Here is a 13,138-nt window from a genome sequence, read left to right as displayed (position 1 = left end):
CTTCTGCATTTTAGAAATCATGCCTATAAATTCTGCACTTCTGCATTTTAGAAACCATGCCTATAAATTCTGCACCTCTGCATCTTAGAACTCATGCCTATAAAATCTGCACTTCTGCATCTTAGAACTCATGCCTATAAATTCTGCACCTCTGCATCTTAGAACTCATGCCTATAAATTCTGCACTTCTGCATCGTAGAAATTATGCTTATAAGTTCTGCATATAGAAATCATGATCTTAGGGTTCTGCACATCTGCATCGTAGAAATTATGTCCATAAGTCCTGAACTTCTGCATTTTAGAAATTATGCCTGTAAGTTCTGCATATAGAAATCATGATCTTAGGTTTCTGCACTTCTGTATATACATGCCATTAGGCAAACAATCATAGGTTTAATAAATAACTAACTTCACTCTAGATACTATGCCTATAGGACTCTTGCATTTATATAATCGTTTAAAATCAATTACGCTTAGAAATCATGCCTGTAGGAATAATCAACTGAACCAGCTTCGTCTATTTCATCTACGAGTCTGAAATCAGTCATAAGGTCGTCAAAATCTGCAGATCCTTCGTTTATATAACCAGCAACCTTTTCCCTAAAATCAGTACGCTCTATTAGATCTCACGCCTATAGGTCTCACTTAGGCAAACTATTAGGTAATTAATTGCGTCATTTTTTGATAAACTACATCCAGACAAGGCCTAATTCGGACCTCTTATCTGAAAATATGTAATAAATTAGCCACCCCTTTTACGTAATTTTAATTAAAGACCTAACCAGTACTTGAAGTCATGCTATATTTGCTCTTTAAGTGAGGAGGCCTGTGTGAGCCTTAATTGCTATTTGTTTCCCCTAACTGTTTATGTGTTTTTTCTTGTCGCCTAGACTTTTATCCTTTTGAAACTCCGAAAAGCCCCAAATCCCCTCCCTTTAGGACTAGTAGTCTCAATGCCTCTGAGACTGATAGGATTGGGACGGGTAATAGCATGCATTATGTAACGATACTATCCCGTGCTTTAATACCTTAACGGGGTGGGAAGGGTAGATATGGATATGATGACCGATGCGATAATACCTCATGTAGCCCCTCTTTGAGGAGTGATTACTGGGTATTACATTGACGTGATCCATATTAATCATAAACCTAGGACCCCCTTCCTTTTACTTGCTTTCGTCTATCTCTTTTAAATTGTCTAAATCATTCATAAAATTTCTGCCCTCTTTACCTTTCCCCAAGTTTTTTTAATTTATTTGCAATATTGTATGCGAATCCCTCCTACTTGAGCCCTTAATTGCTTACTTGGTTATGTGAAGTCACAATTGTAGCATGGCCGGGAACCACACTAGTGGATCTTGGGGGGGTGCCTAACACCTTCCCCCCGAGATAATTTCAAGCCCTTACCCATTCTCTGTTTTCTTCCGGCCTTTAAGTGATAGGGGGGAGTCACTCTTGCGTTCTCTCTCTTGGGTAGGTCAGTCTCGCTCTCTCTTGTCGGTAATTCTTCTTTTTATTTCCTTTTTAGTGTCCTAACGCACTCAATTAGGTGGCGACTCTTCTAAATTTCAAACCCAATTCCCAAAAGGAAAAGAGTTGTCCGCCCAAATGTCGTAAACCCGATTTCGCCTTTAGAAAAAGGAGGCATCGACAGCTTCTATGTTGGATAAGCGTGGATTTCGCATTAACATAGACAATGGTATTTGCTCTATTCATTATGGTAACGATTTATATGTGAATGGTTATCTCCAACATGATGTTTATGTCTTACCTAATGTGAATGCTAATTCGATAATGTATTTTTCTAGTCTTAAGAGGAAAAGAGATGATCAAGTAAATCATACATACCTTTGGCATTGTAGGCTTGGTCATATTGGAGAGAAAAAAAATTAACAAGTTGTACAAGGAAGGGTACCTTGATAAGTATGATTTTGAATCATATCCAACTTGTGAATCTTGTCTCAAAGGAAAAAAAAGACCAAATCTCCATTTACTGGAAGTGGAGAAAGAGCATCTGAATTATTGGGACTAATTCATACAGATGTTTGTGGGCGCATGAAAATTCAAGCTAGAGGTGGATATTCTTACTTCATCACCTTCACTGATGATATGTCAAGATATGGATTTGTGTATCTTATGAAACATAAATCTGAATCTTTTGAAATGTTCAAAAGGCTTCATAGTGAAGTTGAGAAACATACTGGTAAAAGTATCAAAGTACTAAGGTCTAATAGAGGTGGAGAATATCTTAGTGAAGATTTTACTAGGTATCTCAAAGAGAATGGGATTCTCTCCCAGTGGACACCTCCAGGAACACCACCACACAATGGTGTGTCTGAAAGGAGAAATCGAACCTTATTAGATATGGTGAGATCTATGATGGGGATCACTGATCTTCCGATAAATTTATGGGGATATGCTTTGGAAGCAGTAACATAATTACTTAATAATGTTCCCACTAAGTCAGTCTCTACAACACCATATGAGATATGGAAAGGACGCAAGCCTAACCTTAAACACATTAAGGTTTGGGGTTGTCCAACTTATGTTAAGAGACTGCAGTCTGATAATTTTGACTCAAGATTTGATAAATGTAGGTTCATTGGGTATCCCAAAGAAACAATGGGACATTATTTCTATCACCCTTCTGACCATAAAGTGTTTGTGGCTAAAGGAGCAACCTTTTTAGAAAGGGAGTTTCTTTTGGAAGGAAATTATAGTGGAGAAATAGAACTTGATGAAGTTCAAGAAATTAATGAATCAACACAAAATCAAGATCATGAGACACAAGTTGAAGAACCTTTATTGGATATTTTGAAGTTGACAAGGAAGTTGCAATCTTCAACGGTTGAAGTTCAAGAACTAAATGTAGTTCAAGAACAGGTTAATGAACCAGTTCCCAACCAAATTGAACAACAACCAAATCCAGCACAAGGTGAACATGTTGTACAAGCACCTCTTAAAAGGTCTACACGAGAACGTCATGTACCAACTAGATTAAATCTAATGGTACAAGATGATGTATCAAATGAGGTTGATCATAATGATGATGACCCTAAGACCTATGAAGAGGCTATACAAAGTTCTGATTATGAGAAATGAAAAAAGGCCATGGAATCCATGAAGAAAAATAAAGTATGGACTTTAGTTGAACCTTCAAAGGATATAAAACCTATAGGTTGTAAATGGGGTTTTAAGAAAATGATTGGAGCAGACGAAAAGGTGGAGACCTACAAAGCCCGTCTTGTTTCCAAGGGATATTGTCAGAAAGAAGGAGTCGACTATGACGAGACTTTCTCTCCCGTGGCAATGCTCAAATCAACTCGGATTTTGCTTGCTATAGCAGCATACTATGATTATGAAATATGGCAAATGGATGTGAAAACAGTTTTTCTTAATGGTGAGCTAGAAGAGGATATGTACATGACACAACCTGAAGGATTCACATCTTCATCTGATCATAATAAAATTTGCAAGCTACAAAGATCCATTTATGGACTAAAGCAAGCTTCTCGAAGTTGGAATATTCGCTTTAACAAGACAATTGAAAAGTTCAATTTTGTTAGATGCGAAGAAGCACCTTGTGTGTACAAAAAGGTTAGTAGGAGCACAATTATATTCTTAGTATTGTATGTTGATGATATATTGCTCATAGGGAATGACATACCGGCATTGCAAAGTATCAAGATTTGGCTATATGAACAGTTCTCCATAAAAGACTTGGGAGAATAAGATTATATATTAGGAATAAAGATCTATAGAGATAGATCGAGGAAGCTGCTTGGACTTTCCCAGCCTTTGTATATTGGTGCCATTCTGAAAAGGTATAATATGGATAACTCCAAAAGAGACTATCTACCGATAGGCACTGGAATTACTCTCAGTGGGGAGGATTTTCCTAAAACACCTGAAGAGAGAGAATGCATGAGTAGGATCCTATACGCTAGTGCAGTGAGAGCTATCATGTATACCGTGCCATGTACACGTCCTGATGTGGCTTATGCACTTGGAGTGACTAGCCGATATCAGGCTAATCCTGGTGAGGAACATTAGAAGGTGGTGAAGACCATTCTTAAGTACTTAAGAAGGACTAAAGACCAATACCTCATCTATGGAGATTCTATGTTGAAACTTGAAGGTTATACTGATGCAAGTTCTCTTCAGATAAAGATGATAGCAATGCTATTTCTGGTTATGTATTCACCTTAAATGGTGGTGCAGTGAGTTGGAAAAAGTTCTAAACAAGCTACAGTAGCTGATTCAATGACTGAAGTAGAATGTATAGCTGCTAAGGAAGCTGTATGGATGAAAAAGTTCTTAACTGAACTTAGTGTGGTTCCTTCAATAGAAGGTGCAGTTCCATTGTCGTGTGACAACACCGGAGCCATTGCTCAAGCAAAAGAACCAAGATCACACCAAAAATCCAAACACGTTCCACGAAGGTATCACTTGATAAGAAAGATCATTAAACGTGGAGACGTCGAGATTCAAAAGGTTGATAGAAAGAAAATGCTGCAGACCTATTCACTAAAGCTCTTGGCGCAAAGGAGTTTGACAAGCACAAGTGGAAATTGGGAATGAAGTACAAGAGCGTTTGGCTCTAGTGCAAGTGGGAGATTGTTAGGGATAGAGTAGATATGCCCTAGATCCAGTCTAATATTTGATGATTTGAACATATTTTTGTGAACGTTATTTGATATAAAAATATATGGCATCTGATATTCTTTTATCATAGTTATTATTATTTGTTTGATTAACTTGATAAGGTCCTTGATTAAATTTTGAGACTTGACATTGTGATGGAGATCATGATAATGAGAGTGAAATTTTTTAGTAATTTAATCTAAATCTTTTCTTGATCATATGATTATTAATTTGGACATTAATAATCTGGTTAGATCAATATTTATGTGATCGTCTTTATTGGATAAAGATTAGTTGATCTCATTAACTAAATCACATAGATAGATGATGCATATGGAGATATGATCATTGAGCCGACTCATTGAATAATTCCTAATGGTTAGAATTGCCATAAACTGTCAATAGAATATTATCTTGAAGAATGTGATGTAAGAGTTTCCTTTGACCTGAGATCGCCATAGTAATTGACAAGTTATTTATTGTGCTTTGATACTAGACACTTATGCCCCTAGGGTGATAGTTGAAAGGATAGTGGGTATGATTAAATGCTTGTAGAATTAGTGATTGATCAAGATGGAATCTGTCAACTCTTGGTAATGAGTTTAAGCTCCATGTTGTCATAAATTATAAACGACCAAATTAAGACCTTGGCCAGGGCAATTGAATGAAAAGAAGAAAAGAGTTTCTTAGGTCATTCAGTGGCCGATTATATTTGACATGCACACATAGTTGGTCGCCTATTAGGATTTGACAGTTGAACCATATCCTAGGGTGACTCAGAGCTATAAGGACAGAAAGAATTACTACATAATTCTTCTACTGGTTCTTAAGAGTAAATTGTATACTTCCTTCTATCCGGTCGTTAAGGAGTGTTGCTAGACGCCACGCTTGATTAGTATATTGATGTGATTAATTTACTACTGATTTAGTATTGAACCTATGGGGTCGCACACTAACGAGTGTTCTGATCTTTGCTAAAGGATTAATTAACTTGTTACTTGACAATTGAATTAAGAATTTAATTAGTCAAATAAATAAAATTATTAGTCCAAATCATGAAATATTATTATATTCTTTGCTAGCACAGAGGATATAAGTAATATTGCGAACAAATTGAAGTTTTCTATTTTTGAAATAGTAAATTAAATTATATCTCTTGGTTAAAATATATATGTGATATATATATAATATAATATAAAATAATATTAATTTATATATATGTTATATATATAATATTAGTTTATACCTCATCAATTTGGTATTGGAGATGAAAGTCCACAAAGGACAATGGAATGCACGTGATTCCCACTATATATATATATATATATATATATATATATATATATATATATATATATATATATATATTGGAAAACTCTTATATTGTTTAATTTGGAATTGGACTCTCACGTTACCCATGGGTAACGTGATTATCGATTTTTCCATAAAGTTTTGCCGGTTAATTAATTATTGAGAAAAAAAATCATTTTGTGAAAGTGAGAGTGCAATACAAAGCCAAGAGAGAAAATACAATTTATAAGAAAAGTGTTTCTTGTTCTTCTAATTTGAGTTGAGATTTTTGAGAAAAATTTCAGCACAAGTTTTTCGTTCAATTTGTTCGTGGGTTTCATTGATCAAAGAGTTGATAACAAGGATCAGTTTCAGTGTGGATACGCATAGAGTCTTCGCACTATTGAAGAAATTTTGAATCGAGACTCTCTTCACCAGGTACGTCTTAGATCCGATCTTTGACATGTAAATAAATTTTAAGCACGAAAAGTTTTGCCTAGGATTGTTATTGTCTTCCGCATATGCAATCCTTCACATATATGCAGCTTCCTTTTGAATATTTTGTTATATTTCATTTGTTTGTTTGGATATTCAAATTTAGCTCACTGCCCAGAGTTCCTCAACTATAAATTGAACGGAACCAACATAAAAGGATGAGTAACTTGCCATAATTTTATCGTCAATATATATTAATGATACATTAAGAGAAAGATAAATACCATTAAAAGAATCGAAAAATATCAGTTCAATATAGTGAAATTCATGAAGTCAGTCCATGAATTATGGTCATACAAAGTCACAACTCCACAATTTACATCTGAATTCATAGAAATACAAACATCATGATAATTAGACCTGACTCGTCAAAAAAAAAAAAAAAACCAATGAGATTCAAAAGTAACAAACATGAAATGTAACAAACTAAAAGTCCAATGTGACAATTCCAATTTAATGCAGGAAATTCTTGGTTAAGAGTAGTATTAGCATGGCTTAGCGCAGGGATTCTATATGTTTGTTCAGCTCCTCCAATTTCGTCATCCTCAGTTTTTCACTTTCACTTACCAACTGTCCATTGTTCACAAAAAAAAGGGGAAATATATTAAAACTACAAAAATACAAACATATACACTTAGAAATATGATAGTGTTAGTTTAACGAGACAAGAAACAAAAGCTAATTACCTCCATTAATTTGGTAAGAAGCTGAGCTTTTTCCTTGCTTTTTGCATTGAATGCATCAAGGGCTTCCTTGTATTCCTTTTCCTGTCAATAAAGATTATAATTCCATGATTCAGTAATTAATTGCATCTTATTATTTCAGGCACCAACCCCACACTATTTTTTTTTTAAAACTATTGGATGTTCAGGCAGAAGCGTATGATACTTTCTGACTCGAATTATGCATATATATATATATATATGCACAATAAAAAGATATTAAAATGTATAATAAGATTAAACTCATTCTCAACTACCGACTTAATATCCTGAATTTGCCTTCGTCTCCAGGTAACCCTAATAAGAAGATGTTTCCTCCTAACATTGTTGTTCTCAAATACTTAATAATACAATAATATAGGTGGTCCTAAACTGAGGCGGATCTACATATAATATAATGAGGAGTTACCAGACCCCATTAACTTCGGCAGAAATATTGTATTCACATATGTATATACCTTGAAAATGATTATATAATTAACTTCAGTACCCCGAATAGTAAAAGTCTTTAGGGGTACTAATTAAGCAGGATAGTTATGCCCCATCACGATAAAATCTTGGATCCGCTTCTGGTCCTAAATCATCAGTTTTGAATATTGTGTGTATGAGAGAGAAAGTCTTATGGATCCTATACAAAAATAGAATCCAAAGACTTTTTAGTGTACCAACGGCTATGAACCAACTGTCTGTCTGTCTGTCCCCTTGTCTTTTAGTAAAGTAACTATAGTTAATTTACCTAAAGTTAAAAAAAAGGTATAGTCTAATGTTTTACCTTTCTCTGGCAGCTCTGTCCCAACGGCTTTAATTCACGGTTGACTAAGTCAATCTTCTTCCTCACAAGTGTAACTTCCTTCCCAGCTGGATCAACAAATGATTCAAGCTTCTACCAGATTTTCCATGAAAAAAAAACAAAAAAAGAAAATGTCTATTGTCAAGAAAACATTAATATATAACAATAAACATATTGTAACATAGACACATAGTACTAGTAAATAATTGGCTGGTACACTAAGCTTCCGTCATGTGTGGAGTTCGGAAAAGGGCTCGACCACAGGGGTCTATTATACACAATTTTACCCAGAGGCGAAGCCAGAATTTCAAACTTAATGCGTTCAGAATCCTAATCCTTTTAAGTTACTAGATTCCAAATTATAACTTGTACATATTTAATGAAAATTTTAAGATAAATATATGATTTGAACCAAATCTACTGGGTTCGGCTGAAGCCATAGTCGATACTATGGCTCCGTCTCTGGTCTTAACCTCCATTTATGCAAGAGGTTGTTGGAACTCGTAACCTCCATGTTATATGACAGTAACTTTATAAATTACGCCAAGACTCCCGTTCAGTACTAGTAGTAATTAAAAGGAGAAAAAAGTTGTGGTTTTACAAGTTGAGTATGATAAATTGACTCGAGAATAGAGATAATTTGTAAATGTTACCTCGCGAATTTCAGCTAAACGCTTAGTTTCTTCCTCAACGCGGCCTAATTGAGCTTGAACTTTATCAGAAACTTCTTTTCTCTTCTTTTCAATCTCTTCTTCTTTTGCGCGAAATGCAGATAATGCTGATCTTGTCATTTCTTCCTCTCTCTCGTCGATCATCGGACTTCCATTGTAGCTTATGATCCCTGAATTCTTCATCTTTACAACTTGTTGCTCCATTTGCTTAGGAGTAGTCATTCGTTAATTTCCTTCTCTTTGTAACCCTATTTATTTATTTATTTATTTATGCTTTGGAATGGAATACTATTTGCCTTCTGGCTTTTCTACTATTGTCAGATGCTTATCACCAAGCTTGGACTTAATTTAAAGGCAACTAAACATCTTGCTTTCTTTATAACAAATCTTGCTTCAAGTCATATTACCACAATGCCCTCCAAACGTTTATTCGGAATAAATTAAACACTCGATTTCACTTTCCTTTTCTTCACTTAAAACCCTCCTATTTTGTTTGAGTTTATGATATGAAATGCTTATATTATTCTTTTCTTATTAGGGTAGCATACTAATATATAGAAAAATTTGGTTAGACTACTTTTCCGTGGTTTGGTGCATTGGCAAATTTATGTAACTACACAAATTGATTAAAAAAATTTATAAAGCATTAACTTCCAAATCAAGCACAACTATGCATTTCAAGAATTCCACAAATTTACTCTTTTCTGAGTCATAGACTATGTCATACATTTCAATTTTGAGAGTCGAACAACTTTAAAGTCACAGATTTTTGGAAGGATGATCAAATATTTATGAAGGATTGAAACCAAGATTCATAAGTGTGTGGAATATAGAAGTTAAATTCTAGTTTTGTATCTAAATACAATTATTAGAAGGGGCTTGGAGTAACGATCAAGTTATCTCATGTGACCTATAGGTCATGAATTCGAGCCATAAAATCAGTCATTGATGTTTGTTTCAGGGTAAGTTACCTACTTTATACCCCTTGATTGCGGCCCTTCCCTGAACCCTGCGTTTGTTGTATAGGGCTATTCTTTTTCATCTAAAATCAATCATTTAGTGGATGACTAATATTGGTTGGAGGGTCTTGAAGAGAATTGGTGAAATATTCTTTTTCCTACAAGATTAGGTGCTTGGCCTACAAGATTTTTATACAAGTGGACAGTAAGTCTTCACCTAAAAACAGCAAATATTTGCATGAGAGCCTTAGGGTCCAAGACAGAGTAGGAGAGAAGTGTAAACTGCTGGCTTCCTTTTTTAGATAATGATTTGCTCCTACCTTTTTTTTTCCTTTCATATTTCTTAACACCTCTTTCTTTTGACAGGTGTTTAGAGATAAAAGGGAAAAACTGGTCCAGTTTTATCATATGTTTGACTCTATACTTTTTGCAGACAATTTTGAAATATCTTACATATTCCTAAAAAATCTAAAAGGTTTAATATGCTATGTTTTTTAATTAATCTTCTTTTGAAATTTAAACCATCATGATTAAGGTTAATGACAGTTTCTTCAAGTTTGAATTCCCTTTTCTTTTAAGGCAGGGACCAAATGAAGACTAAAATAATTCAAAGTAGTTTTATTCTTTACGATTAATATATTTGTAATCCATTGGAAGTCTTTTGAGTTTTTGTAGCGTAATGGTTAAAAAGAAAATCCCACTTTGATGAAAAACAGCCTGTGGCATGATTGAATATTTATTTTGTCTAGTCATAACAAAGGCCTACCTTCATTTACCATTCAAAATTTTGAAATCAAACAATATATATTCTTATCTTTTAGGGGAGTTCTTCTTTTTTTCTTTTCAAGTTTTACATAATTAGTAGGCGTTTGGACATAAGAATTGTAAAATTCCGAAAAAAAGTAAATAAAAAAAAATCAAGTGAAAATGGTATTTGAAAATTAAAGTTGTGTTTGGACATGAATATAATTTTGGGTTGTTTTGGAATTTTTGTGAGTGATCTGAGTGAAAACTTTGAAAAACAGCTTTTTTTGAGTCTTTCAAATTTTCGAAAAATTTCAAAATTCATCTTCAACTAAAAATTAAAAATTTTATGATCAAACACTAATTTCGAAAAAAGTAAAAAAAATCTTGGTGAAACGGGCTCTTAATACTATATGATATAAGAGCAGAATTGTACTGAATAACAAATGAGTAAGCCAACATTGACATCAAGCTCTTTACCTTTACGAAAAGCAGAAGACATAGTATAACAGATGGATATGATGGGGTGTGGCAATAATTGAGCCTTCTTTTATTTTATTCGAGGATGTTTGAACAAACATTAAACTTGAGATGAATCTTTTTTAACACATGGAGTAAGTTAAATATATACAACCACTTATGAAGTAACAAGTATATAATTAGTATAACAGTTATTCTTTATTACAAAAAAAATATGTCTTTTTTAAGCGAACCAAAATAAAAAGAATGTAATATAAATGAAACTAAGAAAATAATAATAATGGTAATAATTATAATAATTGATTATTATTGTTATGACTGTTATTATTATATCGTTGTCGTTAGCACTATCTTACGCTTTACAGCATATCTTAAGACATGTCACGCCAGATGAGACCACCATAATTTTGTGATTGTTTGTTAAATTGGGGCAACTTGCATCAGTTCAAGTTGGACTGTTCTCTGATGGGCTTTGGTTGATACTTCATTATTGGGATATTATATATATAGTGTTAATGATCAAAACTAACTGTATTTTTTTTTTTAAATTATACTAGTCTTAGGGTACGCGCTTTGCGCGTGTACATATATTAATAAATACACAAATTTCAAAAATTACATACATATTATTAAATAATTTGTTTGAGTTATAAAATATAATTTAAGATTTTCTTAAAAATAATTAAAATTATTCCCATCTAGTTAGCTTAACAAATGAAGGAATTTTATTTAGATGCCATATTGTTATTTAGTCCGGACTTATGTCGAAACTTATGAAAATTGTTAATATTTACAATTCTTTAGAGATTTATCAAATAACACAAATTAAAAATTAAATCTCTTGGTCTTTTAAAAATTTTACGAATTAAAAAAGTTGGCATTATACCTTCTAAGAATTTGATAGTGACAATGTAAAGTTTAAAGAATGACTAATATTAAACTAATATTTTACAAGAAAAAACTTAGTATAAAAATTATAGCAAGATGTTTTCATTTGTTGGACTGAATGCAAGAAAGAAAGAAATGACAATTCATTTATAATCTAGTTGCCTTCTACAATTTTACCTTATTGCTTAAAATTTGTTTTTCACTGAATTGAATCTTTATGTTTTACTATAATTAATTTTTCTATATTTTATGATTCTTTCACCGTCATACTCTTCGTACAAAAATAAAATTTATGTACTTTAAGTGTTTTGTCAATTTAATAAACAATTTTTCTTATATGATATATTTGTAAAATAATTGAATTGGATTCGTTTGCTAATTAGTTAATTCAGCGACTTAATTATTTGTTCTCAAACATTAAAAGAAATAACTTATTTTTTATTAATTCAAATTCTGAATATTTCTCATTCGTATTTTTAAATATTGGAGAATAATTATAATTTTTTCAATAAGAATTCGATTTTTCAAATAGTAAAAAAAATTATTTGTTTTGAATCTTTATGTTTATAGAATTCGTTGTGTATTTGATTCCTACAGAATTTTGTTAACTCACGTTTTGCATAATAAGAATCTTATAGGAATAGTTCAATATAACTCTAATATTAATGGGCTTTAACTAAGGAAAATTTTAGTTGATTTCAAAGTCCTAAAATTAGAAAAATAATTAAACGATTAATTTATCTAGTATAAAATCTATTTTTAAAGGGCAAAATAGGCGAATGATATTTCACTAAGGACGTTTATGCTTTTAATATTGTATAAATAGATAAATAGATAAAGATTTTAATGCTCTAATAAGATGTACAATTGCTCCAACTACACCAAATATGGTTATAATATTTTAGGACGGTTCTAATTAAATCTGTCAAAATATTAACGTAACATTTCAATAAACGGACAGAGAAGAAACCAAAATTTTAAAAGAACAATTTGTTAAAAAACTTATTTTTGCTTGTTTTTCGCTTTCGGTTACCAAATTAGCCGATAAGTCTAACAGAAATAGACTAAAAAGGTATAAAACTTATGTATAATTTGGATTTGTCCAAAGATGAAATTTTATTATATTTAACTATTTAAGTGTAAGCATAAAATTAAGGGTAAAGACTTGAAAAAATAAATATGCCTGACGGGGGATTTGGAGAAAGATAGAATTTTATTATATTTAACTATCTAAATTTGACACTAAATATGATCAAATTATTATTATCAAAATAAAAGGCCAAAGACTTGGAAAAGAATTTCCTAACGGTTCCTAACATGGTTAAAAAAATATGGAAACTTAGAATGATTTAAGAAGAGTCTTAATACTTAGGATCTTGTACATAGTTAAAATAAGAAAGTATTTAATAAATAAATTTTTAGTTGATTTCAAAGTCCAAAATTTTAGGTAAATAA

The 13,138-nt window shown here is 32.3% G+C and overlaps 1 protein-coding gene across 1 annotated transcript; it reads right to left on the bottom strand.

Annotated features, from left to right (window-relative positions):
* Window positions 1-6,661: 6,661 nt before the first annotated feature.
* On the bottom strand, window positions 6,662-9,104 carry LOC109218688. Its single transcript, XM_019383061.1, has 4 exons — window positions 8,595-9,104; window positions 7,924-8,034; window positions 7,116-7,196; window positions 6,662-6,999 (listed from the first exon to the last, which is right to left on the bottom strand). Exons 1-4 carry the CDS (start codon window positions 8,832-8,834, stop codon window positions 6,925-6,927), a joined length of 507 nt encoding a protein of 168 aa, XP_019238606.1. The 5' UTR covers window positions 8,835-9,104; the 3' UTR covers window positions 6,662-6,924.
* Between the last annotated feature and the right edge of the window lie 4,034 nt (window positions 9,105-13,138).

Source organism: Nicotiana attenuata, unplaced genomic scaffold, assembly GCF_001879085.1.
Source record: "Nicotiana attenuata strain UT unplaced genomic scaffold, NIATTr2, whole genome shotgun sequence".
Lineage (NCBI taxonomy): Eukaryota > Viridiplantae > Streptophyta > Magnoliopsida > Solanales > Solanaceae > Nicotiana > Nicotiana attenuata.
Note: the sequence above shows the minus strand (reverse complement) of the source record. Positions and strands in the feature narration are given on the sequence as shown.

Coding starts and splice junctions, on each gene's coding strand:
- LOC109218688 (XM_019383061.1), bottom strand. CDS start 8,834: ATGACTACTCCTAAGCAAATGGAGCAACAAGTTGTAAAGATGAAGAAT. Junction 7,197..7,923: donor GACAGAGCTGCCAGAGAAAG/GTAAAACATTAG, acceptor CTTTATTGACAG/GAAAAGGAATACAAGGAAGC. Junction 7,000..7,115: donor TTCTTACCAAATTAATGGAG/GTAATTAGCTTT, acceptor AACAATGGACAG/TTGGTAAGTGAAAGTGAAAA.